This window comes from Corythoichthys intestinalis, chromosome 2, assembly GCF_030265065.1.
Source record: "Corythoichthys intestinalis isolate RoL2023-P3 chromosome 2, ASM3026506v1, whole genome shotgun sequence".
In the NCBI taxonomy this organism is placed as follows: Eukaryota; Metazoa; Chordata; class Actinopteri; order Syngnathiformes; family Syngnathidae; genus Corythoichthys; species Corythoichthys intestinalis.
In genome coordinates this window covers 4932750-4950941 of record NC_080396.1, presented here as the reverse complement: position 1 = coordinate 4950941, position 18192 = coordinate 4932750, and the positions used below count along the sequence as shown (strand labels likewise).

Genomic DNA, 18192 nt, shown 5'->3' with positions numbered 1-18192 from the left:
GTTCAGCTACATTGCTTTCATATAAAGCTGCGTTCAGACCGGTCGTGTTGTGTCGTGCAACAAATGCCGTTTGGTGTTCACACAAGGAAATATCGAAGTGGTGATACATAGTCAGTGACAAAAGTCTTGTCGTGTATCCATTTTGTAGAAACAATTGCTAATAACTGCAGCTGGGCACCTAACGATTGAATTACGATTCACAGGCTCCGATTCAATTATAAAACGATTATTGATGCACCCCCCTCTTTTTTTAAATATATTTTTTAGGGCTGTCAAACGATTAAAATTTTTAATCGAGTTAATTACAGCTTAAAATTAATCGTAATTAATCGCAATTCAAACCACCTATAAAATATGCCATATTTTTCTGTAAATTATTGTAATGAAAAGACAACACGGATATATACATTGAACATATGGTACATAAGTACTGAATTTGTTTATTCTAATAAATCAACAAGATGGGATTGACATTTTTAATCTCTTAGACGATCCATGGATAAAAAAAATAGTTCTTAAAAGATAAATGTTAGTACAAGTTATAGAAATTTTATATTAATAAAACAAAAACATTAAGAGGGGTTTTAACATTTGTAAAATTTTCAATCAAGAAATAAACTAGTAGCTTGCCATTGTTGATGTCATTTAGGGCTGCAGCCATCGAATATTTTAGTAATCGACTGAAAATTCTATCAATTAATCGAGTAATCGGATAAAACATTTTTTTTTAGGTAAAGAGCAATTATAAATATACTTGAGAAAAAAAGACATTTAATCCAATATTGAACCATTTTCAGTCAATCAGTTTTTATTTTCGATGTACATTGTTGAAAACAGCCAACAATTGCATCTAAGATGTGACTAGAATTTTTTTTTACTGCGTTCACTCAAAAAACTTCTAGATCTTAAAAAAAAAAAGAACCATATTTCTTACCTAAAAATGTAATTACGCTTGATAACACGCATCACTTGAAAGCTACGTGTTTTTCTCACGTGTTTCAATTTAATTTCCATTTCCATTTTCCATTCCAAGCTATTTTTAAGTTCTAGTTAAGTTAGTCTAAACTGTAAGTACTGATAGGATTTTGAGTTTTTGTAGTGTTCAAAATAAATGTATGATTCCTGGTTGATACTTGGTGTTTTATTCAGCAATGACTACTGAGCTAAAACTGACAGTTAGCTTTATTATGTTTTAATTTTACACCCTCATCACTCTACAGCGCTGTGTTTTTACAGATTAAACAAAGTCTGTATGTAAGACACGTTAGCCACTCATCGACAGTGGTCATAATCAATAGAAACCTAGCCCTCAGAAGGGCTAACGTTAAGTGAGCAAGTGACAGTGACGTTATATTTATTAGCAATCAGAAGTCTACTGCTTAAAGATGGTGGCTGTTTACTAACGCTGCCCAGATGTCATTTCGCGTCTAGTCCTAAATGCATGCAATATCTATGAGACGCATCGGACACTACCTGCAACCACACTAGCATCCGGCGGGCGTAGTTTTTTAGCAACGTTGACGTATTTTGTAGCGGCTGTCGGCTGCGGTAAGATTTTTTTTAGTTATTTATTGCTTCTTCGTCTACGCACGTGACGTCTGCGTGTTGTCCCGCATTAAAAGTAGTCCAGGCAAAACGTGATGCTTGGAGCTGGCAAAATGAAACGATTCCTCGAGGTGAATAAAATTACTCGGATCAGTTTTTAAACTCAAGCTACTCGAGTTGCTCGAGTATTCGTTTCAGCTCTGTCATTACACCAATTCGGTTCGCCACAACAGAGCCTTCTAGAGAAGTCTACTGCTTTAAGATGGCGGCTGTTTACTAACGCCGGAAAGTCTGTTTGATATTTGATGTTTGAAAACTTGATATTTCAGACTATGTAGCCTTCCACCCTGCAGATCTCCGGATGTAACCCCAGACCATGATTTTTCCACCACCAAACTTCACTTTTTTTTTTTTTTGAGTGAATCACAGATCCATTCGGGCTCCAGTAGGTCTCCTGTAATATTTGCAGTAATTCTGGTGTATTTCAATCGAAGATTCATCTGAAAAATCCACCTTTTGCCACTTTTCCAGCATCCATCCTTTTGACAGGGTCTTTTTAATTGTCTGCACCCTGAGAGATCTGCAGGGTGAAATATCAACAAATCTTAGCTATCTCTTCCATTCCTAAGCATAAAAAGGGACAAATTCTGCAGCAGGATGGTGCTCAATCTCAGAGGCATGCAAGACTGCTTTCTTTGATATTACTGATGACTTCATCAATAAATTGTATGAATCCTTGCCGAAGCCCATGGAAGTCATACTAAATATTCAATTTGGATCTCACAGCACCATGACTTAATTTGCTTATGTTATGTAACATTTTTGTATTTGAAGTACATTTTTTTGTTCAATTTTCACACTACTCTCTGTAGGCGACAAAACTTTAGTCTTGCCAAAATTTGACCTTTATGTCTTCAGTAAATGATAAACCTTTTTTCAGTAAAAACAAATATGTTTTTGTACATTCAACATCATTTGGGAGGGTCTTAGCTTTAATATGAGCCATTTCTGAAACCAATTGAATAATTAAAAGTCAGGTTATTAGCAATTGTGTCTACAAAATTGATAATTGTCAGGGAATGTAAGGCTTTCAATTTTTTGCCCCTCCAGACATAGTTGTTTTTTGATGTTTTGCTCCAATTTGGCTCTTTCAACATTTTGGGTTGCCGACCCATCTTAGGCAGTGACTCAGAAGATGACCTGTAAATGCCCTATTCATTACTGGGTCACTTCCTGTTCTGCAACCCAAAATCAACAGGAAGTGAGCCATAAAATGCCCCAAAAATCAACAGGAAGTGACTGAAGATCACCAGGTAATGGCCCGAAATGACCTCGTTGCCTGGCATGGGCTGCTGCTGACTGCCATAGAAGTGGGAGGCATTCATTCGGTGCCACCCTCCCAGTTCAAATAGATTGGTGTGTGTTTCAAAGTGGGCACGGCCGCTTAAAACCACTCATCAGTGATTGGACACACACCTGACTTGAAATGTCAATTGGACTTTGTGTCTCCTTAGGCAGAGGGTTCGCTTATTTATCCTCATTAAAATATGAAAGCTTCTAAGTGTTTGGTTGGTAAGACTTTCTCCTGTCGTATGCTCTTTAATAGCATTATTATGTGAATTAGAATCATATTTTGAGATGATTTGACTATATACAACAATTTAGCAAAGCGCAGATGACGAGAAATTAGTCTTTTAATCTGCCGGTTAGCCACGCCTACCATTATAGGGCTCAAGCGTCCCCAACAGGTGGATGACGTCAGCGGGAGACTGGGCTCATCGGTTTTACTATTTAGCCTATTGAGGGGGAATTATTCAGAATGAGGAAAACGCGACGACGAGAGCCGCAAAATGTCATTGTTTCAGTCTCTCTACTCCAATATTTTTACAGGATATTCATTTTATCCAAGTATTTTTCCACCATAGCTAAATAAATGGCTTGAGAAGGACCAGTCAGCCCATCGAGGGGGAAGTATTCACAACGAGAAAAACGCGACGAAGAGAGCAGCAAAATGTCATTGTTTCTGTCTCTTTACTTCAATATTTTTACAGGATATTCTTTTTATCCAAGTGTTTTCCCCAATTGCTAAATAAATGGCATGGTCATGACAAAAGTCTTGTGCTAAATGGAATATGAAATCATAAAAATGCACGTATTCAGGACGACATGGCAAAATTACTCCATGATGGTCAAAACTGTCGACTTAGCCTTTACTGTCGCACCTCCCGAACGAAATTTTATGACACCTAAATCGGACATGTGTCATTTCCCTTCCCCGGCTTCGGCGAATGTAAACAAACCAAGAGGCATGACAGCTAGCCGACATGCTAACCCGAACTGAGTGATGTTTCAAAGTCTTCGAAGCGGAAAATCACACATAACTAGCCCGGATTATCTGACATGACGACTGGGTTGTCGATTGTTGTTGCAGACTGGCAAACCGCCCGGCGGAGAGCAATTTATAGCTCGTTCCCCGGAGGAGGGCGGCTGCAGTTGTTGTGCAGCTAACGTGCAGCTAATGTGCATGAGGAGAGCTTTCTACATGCCCATCAATGATGGAACGTAAGTAGTCCTTTATTTAAAGAAAGTTTGTAGTGTTTACTTTGTAATCGCTGTATTCGTATTTGACATAATACAAAACAAGATGTTTACTCACTTCCTCGTAAGTCCTATGGTCTCACAGTAGTATGGCTTGTTTTGGCCAATATCCACGGTGAATGGGAACCTTTTGAAACTCCGAAAAGGCGCACACGCCTCTCCCTCATAAAGCAAGATTTTTCTGCAGTCGTTTGGCTGGCGTGATGCGAAAAATAAACCTATTAATCCGCAAAATCAGCTGAATCCTTAGTCCTCATACACAACAGTACGGCTGTTTAGTGAAGAGGACGCCTTCACCCGTACACGTCACAGCGCCCTCCTCCTCAATGCAAGACCGAGCCCAGAAGTCACTCATTTTCATGGCGCGGGATTCAAAAAATTAAATAAATATAGCGATCGCTTCCGCACACATCCAAGCGGTCCATATCATTCAGGAGCATAAAATACTGCGTGTATTAAGAAATAAACATGCTTTTTCATCTGTGTGATTTTGACAAAGATCAGATCACATTTGATGGTGATTTAATGCAGAAACGTGAGAAATTCCAAAAGGTTCAGATACTTTTTCATACCACTGTATGTCCAGAACTGATTCATTTCCTATCCACTAGTCAAATGTGATGGTTGTAATTGTTTGAAAATGATCCAGGTAGAAAAAAAAAACTCCCAAGCGGTAAATGAAAAGCTTTTAATAGAAAGTTGAAAAGGGAGCTAATCGTCTAACGTGGACAAACGGCAACACATGTCGGAAAGCCAGGAAACTTCCATTTTCACAGAAAGATTACAAAAAAAAAAATTCAAATAAATAAATAGAAGTATTAATCGAAGCCATATCTCTGTTATTATTGCTGGTATATATTATCTTTAAATGCAGGACGTGGTCGCAAAAATCCAATAAAATCATCATTTGTACATTGAAAATGTGACCGACCGCTTTAAAAAAACAGACCGACATTCTTTTGCTATTTTTTAACTTTAGGAGTTTTTTTTTTTTTCCTTCAAGTACATGACATCGTGAAATGAGTCCCGGTTAACCAATGACACTAACTAGCCAGATGTCGCATTTTGTGCTATCGGTGAGCTCGCCCACGCGCTTTTGTAGTCCAGACATGCCGAGCCGTCTTTTTTCGCACACCTTCATTCATTCGGTGGCTTTGGTTTCACATGGGAGATCCTGAGGAGACGTCCGGTCCCGGCCCGTTTTGGCGTCGGTCACCCTTGGCTACCGCACGACGACAGGCTGTCGTAGAGCGAGTCGCTGAGGGACTCCGGCGTCTCCAGAACCTGGGGCCGGCCTGGCGACAGCGCTTCCTCCGGACGTTCCCTGAGCAGCTCCAAGCCGGCGTCCCGGCCCACTTCCGTCACGCCGCCGGGAGCGCGGGGGCCCTTCGTCCTCCGGCTGGCTCCCGACTGGGTCGGCGCGGGGGCGCCGCCGGGCTCCGCTACGCGGCTGGGAGATGCCCCGCCGGCTTTCAGGCTCTGAGGAGTTCAAAAAGTCAGGTACAGTTGTTCGGTTCCCTTCAATGTTTTCAAAATAAAAACGTGACTTATGCAAAATGTATAATTGCTATTTTTTTAAATTTAGACTTGACGGTTACCCTCTTATTCTGAGGCTATAAAACAGGATCCAAACTAGGCATGTGCCGGTATGAGATTTTGACGGTACGATAACCGTGAGCAAAAATACCGCGGTTTCACGGTATTGCAATCATAGCTCCAAAATTTTGAGATGTATGGGTTTAAAAAAAAAAAGAAAAAAAATTTTTTTTTTCCATTGAACAGGATTTTTTTTCAAAACATATTTGCAAATTTGAACATGAATATAATGTGAAAATAGATAAATTAACAAAAAATAAATAGAACCTAGACTATACCCACAGCCACAGCTCAAGTTGCTCAATATTAGAGTAAAAACAAAATAATTGCTATAAAAAAGTAAAAACACTTCTAAATAAAAATATATACTGTATGACTTTTTTTGAGGGGGGGGGGGGAGCTCAAGTGAAGTTTCGCCATTTTCAGCCACTGTGTCAACTCTAGTCTACATGATGCCATGCCTTTGTGTTAAAAAAGAACAAAGAATTCAGAAGTTAATAAGTTAGTTAAAAATGTATAAGTTAGTTTTATAAATTAATTAAAATGTAAATATTGTTGAGGAAAGGTTTCATCTAAAAGTGAGGAGTGAGACCTCCTCTCTCAATTAGCGATCTTTGACGCTATTCTTTTTCTTTCCCCCCTTCATTCAAGCTTTTCTCTCACTCAGCGGCTGTGAGACATAAACGAAGCTGCTCTCCCAGTTTAGCCAAGGCTAACATTCGTCTTTGTAAGTTTTAGTTAGTTTGTATATTGAATTTGAAAGGAAAATGTGTGTTTTGTTTTTGGCAAACTTTTTAATGGTGCTACTGCTATCCTGTTGAACCTAATCACACGTGGAGGAAAAATACAATTGTACAACGTTTTAAATGTATTTATTTGTATATTTCACCACGATTTGAGAGCTCAATAAATTGAAGAAAAGTACGCCTTGTGTTTGGAGGATTTGTTTTTGGGTTTGCTGGCTGTTTAGTGACACTCGCGGCAACAAACGGGAAGGGGTGAGCGGTGCCGCACCAAGCCACTTCGGCTGCATTTTGGCACATGAAAAATAGCGAATACCGTACTAAGGTATGACGGAAAATTTTAGTGGTTTTGAAACCGCGACATTTTCACACCGCGGTAAACCGTGAAACCGGTAACCGGCACATGTCTAATCCAAACGTTGAGTTCGAACTACAACGATCGGATTTAAAGGAGCAATATGGAAGATTTGCACTTCCAGTTACAGTGCCCTCCATAGTTATTGGATTTATAATAATTGTGTTTTTTAGCTTCTATTTTTTAAAAAAATTCAAATAATATGGGACCTTAATGGAAAAAAAGAGAAAAATCCAACCTTCGATACAAGTGCATTTATTCAGTGGGGAAAAAATCCCACATAAAGACATAATTATTTGAAATCAAATAATGTGTTTCACAATTATTAGCACCCCTGGTGTTAATACGTTGTACAACCCCCTTTTGCCAACAAAACAGCTCCTAATCTTCTCCTATAATGTTTCACAACCTTGATTTTGTGTCTGGTGAACCATTTCTGTGTAGATTTGGCCATATGTTTAGGGTCATTGTCTTGCTGAAAGACCCAGTGACGACCCATATTCAGTTTTCGGGCAGAGGGCAACAGATTTTGATTTAAAATGTCCTGGTATTTCAAAGCATTCATGATGCCATGCACCCTAACAAGGTTCCCAGGGCCTTTGGAAGCGAAACAGCCCCACAGCATCACTGACCCACCCCCATACTTCACAGTGGGTCTGAGGTGCTGTCTACACGCCAACAAGCTGTTAGGGAGGCATGCACGGAGAAAACCTCTCCTCACTCATAATCATAAACGCAAATGTCTGGAGTTCGCCAAGCGGTATTGGGGCTTCAACTGGGACCGTGTGCTTTGGTCAGATGAGACCAAGATTGAGCTTTTTGGCAACAAATACTCTAAGTGGGTCTGGCGAAAGATGCGCATGCTGAAAAGCACCTCATACCCACTGTGAAGTATGGGGGTGGGTCAGTGATACTGTGGGGCTGTTTCGCTTCCAAAGGCCCTGGGAACCTTGCATTTGACATCAAAATCTGTTGCCCTCTGCCCGACAGCTGAAGATGGGTCGTCACTGGGTCTTTCAGCAAGACAATGACCCTAAACATATGGCCAAATCTACACAGAAATGGTTCACCAGACACAAAATCAAGCTCCTCCCATGGCCATCTCAGTCCCCAGACCTTGTTTTGTTGACAAAAGGGGGTTGTACAAAGTATGAACACCAGGGGTGCTAATAATTGTGACACACATTATTTGATGTCAAATAATTATTTCTTTATGTGGGATTTTTCCCCCACTGAATAAATGCACTTGTATTGAAGGTTGGATTTTTCTCTTTTTCCAATAAGGTCCCATATTATTTAGAAAAAAATATATATTAGAAGCTAAAAAACACATAATTAATATAAATCCAATAATTATGGACGGAACTGTATTCATGAAATGGCCCTAATATTTCATGACAGTAAAGAAATAAGGTTTTTGGAAATACTTCTTACACTGTTCTCAATGGTTGACTTTCACATTTTTAAAGTCTATTGTCAGCCTCTAATAGTTGTTATTGTTCTGTTTTTGATGTCCCACCCTCCACCAACTAACCAGCCAATTACGAGATCAGTTCATTCTCTTCTCCATGTTTCTAAAGCTCTGTAGGCTTCATAAACTAACTTGCGAATACTTGTACTCTAAGTACACGCTCTTACCTGCACTTGTGCTACAAGTACTGTGGCATGAAAAAGTATCTGAACCTTTAGGAATTTCTCACATTTCTGCATAAAATCACCATCAAATGTGATCTGATCTTTGTCAAAATCGCACAGATACAAAAACAATGTCTGATTTAACTAAAACCACCCAGACATTTATAGGTGATCATATCTTAATGAGGATAGCATCATAAGTGGAATTTAGGGGGGGGGCCCTGGTGCCCGAAAAGTATGCATGAAATTGACTTTCCTATATATATGTATATATATACACACACACATTTAGGGCTGTCAAACGATTAAAATTTTTTAATCGAGTTAATTACAGCTTAAAAATTAATTAATCGTAATTAATCGCAATTCAAACCATCTGTAAAACATGCCATATTTTTCTGTAAATTATTGTTGGAATGGAAAGATAAGACAAGACGGATATATACATTCAACATAGGGTACATAAGTACTGTATTTGTTTATTATAACAATAAATCAAGATAGCATTGACATTATTAACAATCTCTTAAAGTGACCCATGTATAGAAAGACTTGTAGTTCTTAAAAGATAAATGTTTGTTCAAGTTATAGAACTTTTATATTAAAATCCCTCTTAATGTATTCGTTTTTATTAAAATTTGTATAATTTTCAATCAAAAAATAAACTAGTAGCTCGCCATTGTTGATGTCAATAATTACACCATGCTCACTCATGGTACTAACCCATAAAATCAGTTGGACCCAAGCGCCAGCAGAGGGAGCCAAACACCACAAAACAAGTAACAAGCGGACATTACATTGTGCTGTCGTTTTAGTCTGTTTGACCGGGGCATGTGCGTTAATTGCGTCAAATATTTTAACGTGATTAATTAAAAAAAGTAATTACCGCCTGTTGACGCGATAATTTTGACAGCCCTAATATTTTTATAATGGCCTCAAAATTATCTTTCGGATCAGATCATGTGAATAGCACCTTAGACGGTCATTTACTTTGCATATAATTAAAAAAAGAAAAAAAATAGGGGAGGGCAATTTTATTTTTCAAGTGTTTTTTCTTCTTCTTTATTTAAAATACATTTTTTGATTGAAGAAACTTATTGGGGGATTGAATGATTTAGACACCAATGTCCTACCCCTAATATGGCCTAAACACAAAAAAGATTGCTTCAATCATATAAAACTTCTATGAAAAATTAATTGTTCAAATATTTTTTCGCATTCAAAAATGTTTTCTACGATTGAAATTTTACTTTTTTGGAATGTAGTGATTTTTCTTTTTGAAAATATATATTTTTGAAGCAACTTATTTTTTGATTGAATAAGACAAAAACATCTTAGCCAAAATGTGGCCGAAACACAAAGCAACATTACTTCAATCAAAAAAGTTGCTTCAATCCCCCCAAAAATTCAAAGAAAAATTTCTTTCACATGCATTTTTTTGAGTTTCAAATTTGTTTTTGCATTCAAACACTTTTTTTTTTGATTGAAGCAACTTTTTTGATTGAATAATAAAGACACTAATCTACCTCCATATGGCTCCGCCCAGGGGATACAATTTTTGACTGGGGTAACTACATTGGCACGACACGGGCGGGCTTACCATATTCAATGGCTGACGATCTTGGCAAAAAGTATCGACTAAGCAGCCTGATTTAGAATTCCCCTCAAGTAATGGCAAAAAAAAAATGCTCATTGTCAACTTATTATTATAAAGATTCTTGTAAGTTAATTTTATTCCTGACACTGCGTTTTGGGGTCATGTTGTGCCCCCCCTGCCCCAAAAGTCAAACTCCGCCTATGAATAGCATGCAAACAATGACAGAAGCAGGGAAAATAACTAAGTGAACCCTCTGCCTGAGGAGACCTAAAGAGCAAGTGAAACCAATTTTTACCAAACAATTTGAGTCAGGTGGGTGCCTAATCACTGATGAGTGGTTTAAAGCTGCCCTGCTCACTATAAAACACACACCTAGTAACAATTGTCTTGATGAGAAGCATTGTCTGATGTGCATCCAGGCTCGGTCAAAATAGCAGTCTTAAGACCTGCAATCAAGGATTGTTGATTTGTATAAAGATGGGAAAGGATACAAAACCATCTCTAAAAGTCTGGATGTTCATCAACTGACAGTCAGAGAAGTTGTCTACAAATGGAGAGAGTTTGGCACTGTTGCTTGTCTCCCAAAGAGTGGCTGTCCACCAAAGATTATGCCAAGAGTTCAGCGCAGAATACTCAGAGAAGTAAAGAAGAACCGTAGAGTGTCTGCTAAACGCTTACGGAAATCAATGGCACAGTCCAATATCTCTGTGCACACATTAACTATACGTAAAACTATGGCCAAGAACGATGTTCATGAGAGGACTCCACAGAGGAAGCCACTACTGTTTAAAAAAAATATTGTCGCTCGTTTAATATTTGCAAAAAGGCACTTGGACACTCCAGAGAAGTTCTGGCAAATTGAATTGTTTGGGAGTAACACACAATGTCATGTGTGGAGGAAAAATGGAACATCAACATCTCATCCCCACCGTGAAGAATGGTGGAGGGAGCATCATGATTTGGGGCTGTTTTGCTGCTTCAGGGCCTGGACAACTTGCAATCATTAATGGAAGAATGAATTCAAATGTTTTGCAGGAAAACCTGAGTGTTTGCATACTATCCTCATTAAAATATGAAAACCTGTAAATGTTGGGTTGGTTTTAGTTAAAGCAGACACAGACAAAGATCAAATATGATGGGGATTTTATGCAGAAATGTGAGAAATTCAAAAAGGTTCAGATACTTTTTCATACCACTGTATTTTGATGTATTTTCGGCGCAGTTGCGTGAGAGAGGGGGGAAAAAAATGGCACATACGGCTCTGAAGGGCGCGGCGAAGGACACCACCTCCTCGCCCTCCTCTTCTACGGCCAGGTAGACCTCTGCCTGTCCCGCTGGAGTCTTCAGGTTTGGGAAGGTCCACGTCTTGGAGTGCGTGGAGAACACGTGTGCTCTGTGCGCCTCATTATCTGCCAATGAGGCAAACCACGCATCATGTGAGAAACTGCTGACAAAAAGTTGAGGTTGGAAAATAAAAGTGCCTACGTATCCAGATTTGTCTGACAAATCAGTACAGTAGTTTGAAGACTTCCCAGCACAACACATCTATTCAATTATGATGAAAAGCCAAATTGGAATTCAGATGAAGTGTGCACTCACCTTCTCGTATGTCACCGGCCGAGCTTCTTCCCTCCATCTTGGAGGTCAGATTCGCGTTGGCGGCGGACTGCTTGTGCGCCGAATAGAACTCCTCCTGCGACGCGGGGTCCCTGTCCAAAGTGCGGGCTCGTCGCCCCGACCTCCCCGGCGAGGCGAACGGACGCGGTTCCGCCTTGCCTTTGGAAAGACCGCGCCCCGTTGCCGCGCCGCCCCCGTCGGGTAGCGGAAAGGTGCCGATGCCGCTGTCTAGCGTGTACGTCGACGCGCCGGAATCTGCCAGAAAAAATGTAAACGCTGCATTAAATGCAAAGCTACCATCAATAATATTACATTGGAGTTTAATTAGATGACTGGGATCAGCAGGGCCGAGAACGAAAAGTGGTATTTGCCATGTGGCATTTTTTTTGCCATATGGCAAAATTAATTTTGGCATGTGGCATTTTTTTGCACGGTGACAAAATTAATTTTACCATGTGGCATTTTTTTTGCACGGTGGCAAAATTTTGCCTTGTGGCATTTTTTTGCCATGTGGCAAAATAGTTTGGCGTGTGGCATTTTTTTTTGCCATGTGGCAAAAAGGATTTTGCCATGTGGCATTTTTTTGCACGGTGGCAAAATTTTGCCATGTAGCATTTTTTTGCATGGTGGCAAAATTTTGCCATGTGGCAAAATCGATTTTAGCGTGTGGCATTTTTTTTTTTGCCATGTGGCAAAATGGATTTTGCCATGTGGCATTTTTTTTTGCGATGTGGCAAAATTGATTTTGCCGTGTGGCATTTTTTTTGCCATGTGGCAAAACAGATTCTGCCATGTAGCGTTTTTGCTGGTTATAAACAAAATTGATTTTGCCATGTAGCAAAAAAAATGCCACATGGCAAAATGAATTTTTCCACATGGCATTTTTTTTTGCCGTGTGGCCTTTGTTTTGGCATGTAGCAAAATGAATTTTGCCATGTGGCGTTTTTGCTGGTTATAAACAAAATTAATTTTGCCACATGGCAAGAAAATGCCACATGGCAAAATCCATTTTGCCAGATGGCAAAAAAAATGCCACATGGCAAAATCCATTTTGCCAGATGGCAAAAAAAATGCCACATGGCAAAATCCATTTTGCCACATTGCAAAAAAATAACGTGGCTTTCTTTTCCCCCCATGTGGCATTTATTTTGCCACATGCCATTTTTTTTTGCCATGGGGCAAAATTGATTGTGTCATGTGGCATTTTTTTTTTTTTGCCATGTGGCAAAATTAATTTTGCCATCCGGATTTTTTTTGGGCATGTAGCAAAATGGATTTTGCCATGTGGCATTTTTGCTGGTTATAAACAACAAAATACATTTTGCCACGTAGCAAAAAAATGCCGCATGGCAAAATTAATTTTGCCAAATGGCAATATCCATTTTGGCATATGGCAAAAAAATATAATATGGCAAAATCTATTTTGCCACATGGCAAGAAAATATAATATGGCAAAATCTATTTTGCCACATGGCAAACAAAATGCCACGTGGCCAAATCCATTTTGCCACATGCTGTATACCACTTTTGGTTCTCGCTGTCCTCGGGATTTCATGGAAAATCATTTTTTCCTCCCCTCACCTGCAAAGTGCGTCGAGTGAACCGAATCGGATAGGTTCTCGTCCGAAGTGATCTTGCCTAGTCGACGGGACGCCTGCGTGATAGAAGTGCCGCTTGGTCGGTCGTCTTTGGACATTTTGGGTGAAGGCTCAAGAGGCGACTGACCTTTTCCACGTCATCCCCGCTGCCAACGTGACCGACCACGACATCGCTTTGCTGAGCGAACAGCGGCCTGGATGTCTTGCAGTCGAACGAGAGCCTCCTCTGCGGTGCGCTCACGACTTCCTTGCCGTCCACTCTGCAAGCAGGGAGTCATGATCAGGTCATTGCTTATCATGATGGGTCAGGTGAGACTTGAAATTTTGCACCACCTAGTGGACAAACGAAAGTCATCATAGGAGCAGAAATGGGGGTGGGAATTGGGAAATGGGTAAACTAAGCTACTCAGAAGCAAGCTGGCAGCTTCTTTCAAAACTCTTTGTGGTGTTTCTTATTTAAGCGTAGTCTATATCTAAGCTCTTATATGTTAGCTAATGTAGTTGGCTGTAGTTGTCATTGGCTAATGCAGTTGTTGTCTACCTAGAACATGATGGATAATGCTATGATAATGCTAACAGTTAGCGCTACACTAATGTGGATGCCGTTTTTATTTTTGTGTTCCTGATTTAAGCATAGTCTGTAAATAAGCTCCAATACGTTGGCTAATGTAGTTGGCAGCATTTATCGTTGGCTTATGTAGCTGTTGTCTACCTAGAACGTGATTGATAATGAGATGATAATGCTAACAGTTAGCTCTACAATAACATGGATGCTATTTTTTTTGGTGTTTTATTTAAGCGTAGTCTGTAATTAAGCTCTTATACATTGGGTGTAGTTGTAGTTGGCTAATGTAGTTGTTGTCTACCTAGAACGTGATTGATAATGCTAACGATTAGCGCTACGTTAACGTGGATGCCATTTTTGTGTTCCTGATTTAAGTATAGTCTGTAAATAACCTCTTATACGTTGGCTAATGTAGTTGGCTGTATTTGTTGTTGGCTAATACAGTCTATTTAGAACATGATGGATAATGTGGATGCTATTTTTATTTTTGTGTTCCTTATTTAAGCGTAATCAGTAATTAGGCTATTATACATTGGGTGTAGTTGTAATAGGCTAATGTAGTTGTTATCGACCTAGAACGTGTTTGATAATGCTACAAGACTGCTAATGGTTAGTGCTGCTACGCTGACGTGGATGCTAGTTTTACTTTTGTGTTCCCTATTTAAGCATAGTCTGAAACTAAGCTCTTATACGTTAGCTAATGTAGTTGGCTGTAGTTGTAGTTGTCTAATGTAGTTGTTGTCTACCTAGAACGTGATTGATAATGCTGTGATAATGCTAACAGTTAGCGCTACGTTGACGTGGATGCCATTTTTGTGTTCCTCATTTAAGTATAGTGTGTAAATAAGCTCTTATACGTTGGCTAATGTAGTTGGCTGTAGTTGTCGTTGGCTAATGTAGTTGTCTTCCTAGAACTTGATTATTATGCTAACGGTTAGCTCTACATGGATGCTATTTCCATATTTGTGCTCCTTATTTAATCATAGTCTGTAACTAAGCTGTTATGCGTTAGATAATGTAGTTGGCTGTAATTGTCTTTGGCTAATATAGTCATTGTACCTAGAACGTGATTGATAATGCTAACAGTTAGCACTTAACTTTCAATCCATTACATTTATTTGAGTAACTTGTTGAGTTAAATGTACTTGTAAGAGTAGTTTTACCATTACATACTTTTCATTTTGGTAGATTTGTTAAGAATAAGCGCTCTTACTCTGCTACTTTGAGCTACAGTAGAGTTGTTACATTTTTCCTTCACTTTATTTTTTTGCCCACAGCGGCTCTGTCAATGAGATGGCGCAACACTAATCACATTACACCATGATACCAATTAGAGATAACAAAACAGTCACCTGACCACACACAAGCTTGCAGTTTGAAGTAAAAACGAGTTACAGAACTTTGTTAGTTTTTCAAGTTTTCACCTGTTCAGCAGCTGTTGCATGAAGTTGTCGGAGCGCCCGCCCCGATACATGACGGCCAGCTGTCCTTGAGCCTGGTCCATCACCACCTCGCACGAGTGACCCCTGCCAGACCTCTCGACGTAGGCCCTCTCTTCCTCCAGAGCCCTTCGCAGGCCCTCCGCCTTCTCCATCAACGTGGAGATATTCAGGCCTTCCACTCCTTCTTGACACCTGCCGGCCATCTTCACCGACTCTTTCCCCACCGACGGGATGTTTATCTTCCACTCTCGTTTCTCGTCTTTGGCTTTGGCGGCGTCCGTCTTGCGGCTCAGTGCGGGAAGCTTGCTTTTCTTGCGTCCGAACCAGCTGGCGATCCCGTTGGACGCTTTCTGCTTGGCCTCACTGGGTTGCGCCCCGCGGTCCTGCTCTTGGAGCTTGAGCATGTTTTCTTCGATGCCCTTCATCACCTTCTGCTCAATGGCCGACTGCGGGCTGGGCCCGGGCGCCGCCGCTGCTTTTTCCCCTTCGGACGTCGGCGGCCTGGGAGGAGGCGGCGGGAGGCTGTCGCCGTACACGGGGTTTTTCTTACCTTTGCAGACGATTTTGCTTCGTTCCGCCGACTTGGAGGAGTACCGCGGGGCGTCTGCGGGTTTGCTAGGTCTGTGGACGGAAGGACCCTGGCAAGGTTTGGACGGTGATTTTGGAGGGATTTTGTTGGGACTGATGCTACTTTGAGTACCGGGTTTCACATTGTAGGGCAGGTATAGCGAGCCGGGACACTTGATGTTGTTTCGCAGTACCTGCGGAGCGTCCGCATTCGGCGACGGTAGCCCGATCTTAGTCTTAGAGCTCACGCAGAGCTCCTGCTTAACCAGACCGGAAGAAACGGGAGATTTGCCTCCTTGCTCATAAAGCTGGGAGACGCCCTGGTACTTCAAACCTCCGCCGCTACCTCGAGGTTTCCCGTCCAAAGAGTCCGTGTACTTCGAAAGTCTCTGTTCCTCTTTATAGAGTTCGACGTGCCTCTCAGCCGTCTTACTCCTGTCCTCGGCGGTCTCGTTGGCCACGTCTACCGGCCTCGAGCCCGCTTGTAAGTCCTCTGAGCTCCTCAGCTTGCCCAGCGCCGCCAGCCTGTCTTTGAACGCGTGGTGACTCGAATCCGCTTGAGACTTGGACACTGCCGCGGGCCTCTTGGGAATGGAAGACGAGTCGGTTCTTCTGGCCGGGGGCGGTGGCCTAGTCGCCTCGCAGTTCTGCGTGCCCGCCTCCTCTCGGTTTTGAGAGTACTCGGATCCGCACTGAGTCGTTGAGTCGGGCGGGCCCTGGTGGTTGACCCACACCGAACTGTAGGAATCCTCTTCGTCCTCCGACGAGGACTCTGATGCAGAGGATGACGACACCTTTTGTTGGGCAGTCGCAGCTAGGACGCTTTCGGGGAGGGATTTCACCAGTTTTCTTTCGCCGACGTTGTTTTTTGTTGGCGCTGGAAGAGTGGTTCTTTTCTCCAGAGCGTGGATAGGCTCCTCTGCTCGTGGTTTGGTGGACAAATCGCATATGTTTTCATAGAGCGGGACACTGTCTGCTACTTTGGGGGAGGAGGAGGGTGCGACAGTCTTTGTTTTGGATGCGGAGAAGCTGCCTTTAGCAGGCGGGGGGCAGGCGTCCTCAGGTTGTTGAGGGGACGTGTGCGTGGCAGGGTAAGACTCGGACCTCGTGGGCGGCGGTGGCGGCTGCCTGCACCGCTCCGTGGTGGTGGCTCGACGGGTGGGGACGGGAGAGTGGTACACCTCGTAGGTGTTCGTTCGACAAGGGATTCTGGAGCTACGGGTGAGTTGGGGGCTCAGTCTCACGACGGGATTTGAGGCCTGACACTTGTCCCCTATGGAGGGAATCTTCAGGAACTTGAGAAGTTTGGATGGCGAGTTGATGGCGGCGGCTTTGACGTCGCTGAGGCAGGAGGGGCTGGGGCTCACGGAGGCGTCCGCCCGCACCGTCTCCGGTTCCAAGGAGGATTCGTCCGAGTGGTGCGGCGCGGCATCGCCCGCCTCGCCTTCTGAAGCGGGAACCTGCGGGACCGGGGAGAAGCCGGTGAGCTCTTCGGTTTCCTGCTCCTGCTGCGCCCCCTCCTGGCTCTGGTTAGCAGCTTCGGCACCGTTTGCCGCTTTTGAATGAGAGTCATTCTTGCCGCGTTGTTTAGGGGGCGGGACACATTCCGCCGTTTGGCTCTTTGCATGACATTCGTCGGAAGAGGATGCGGGCGTGCCACCGCTTTGGGCGGCGCGTGCTTGCGGTGCTGCATCCGGGCTCCTCTTGCAGTGTAAACAACACGCGTTACCCCCCTCGCACATCGCCGCCCCGTCCCCGTTGACATGTCGGAGTGCGTCGGTGTCCGAGCGGGAGCAGTGGCGGTGCGTTTGCTGGGATTTGCATTGTAGCGGGTCCGCCGAGGCTAAAACGGCCTCCGTGGACACGAGCACCTGACTGTAGTCGCAGAAAGACAAGCTGGAGGTGGCCGGGTGGAACTTGAGAGGGTCCGTCTCCTCCATCTTGCGCAGTACTTCGAGGATGTGTGCTTTCTTCTTAAAGAAGGGAGAAAGAGCCTCCATGGAGGCTACAGGGCCTCGGGGGCCCGGGGAGGAGTGCTGGGTGCGGTAGCCGTTCCCCTTTAGACAAAACAGATAGGAAATTTGATCAGTCAGTATGACAAAAAGCTTGGAGTATTTACAGTGCTGACCAAAAGTATTGGCACCCCTGCAATTCTGTCAGATAATGCTCAATTTCTCCCAGAAAATGATTACAATTACAAATGCTTTAGTAGTAATATCTTCATTTATTTTGCTTGCAGTGAAAGAACACAAAAGAGAATGGAAAAAAAAGTAAATAATGACCATTTTACACAAAACCAAAAATGGGCCTGACAAAAGTATTAGCATCCTCAGC

At 42.3% G+C, this 18192-nt stretch overlaps 1 protein-coding gene across 3 annotated transcripts in view; it reads right to left on the bottom strand.

The window, feature by feature from the left end:
- Positions 1-4815: 4815 nt before the first annotated feature.
- Positions 4816-18192, bottom strand: part of nckap5l (NCK-associated protein 5-like) — an 83749-nt gene continuing 70372 nt past the window's right edge. For all 3 annotated transcript variants that reach the window (XM_057857748.1, XM_057857730.1, XM_057857740.1), the window contains 6 exons: positions 15274-17915; positions 13412-13544; positions 13268-13340; positions 11669-11941; positions 11327-11478; positions 4816-5622 (listed from right to left, as the gene is read on the bottom strand). In XM_057857748.1, the coding sequence (XP_057713731.1) occupies positions 5356-5622; positions 11327-11478; positions 11669-11941; positions 13268-13340; positions 13412-13544; positions 15274-17915 (3540 nt within the window). In that variant the 3' untranslated portion in view covers positions 4816-5355. The remainder of the gene's footprint in view (positions 5623-11326; positions 11479-11668; positions 11942-13267; positions 13341-13411; positions 13545-15273; positions 17916-18192) is intronic.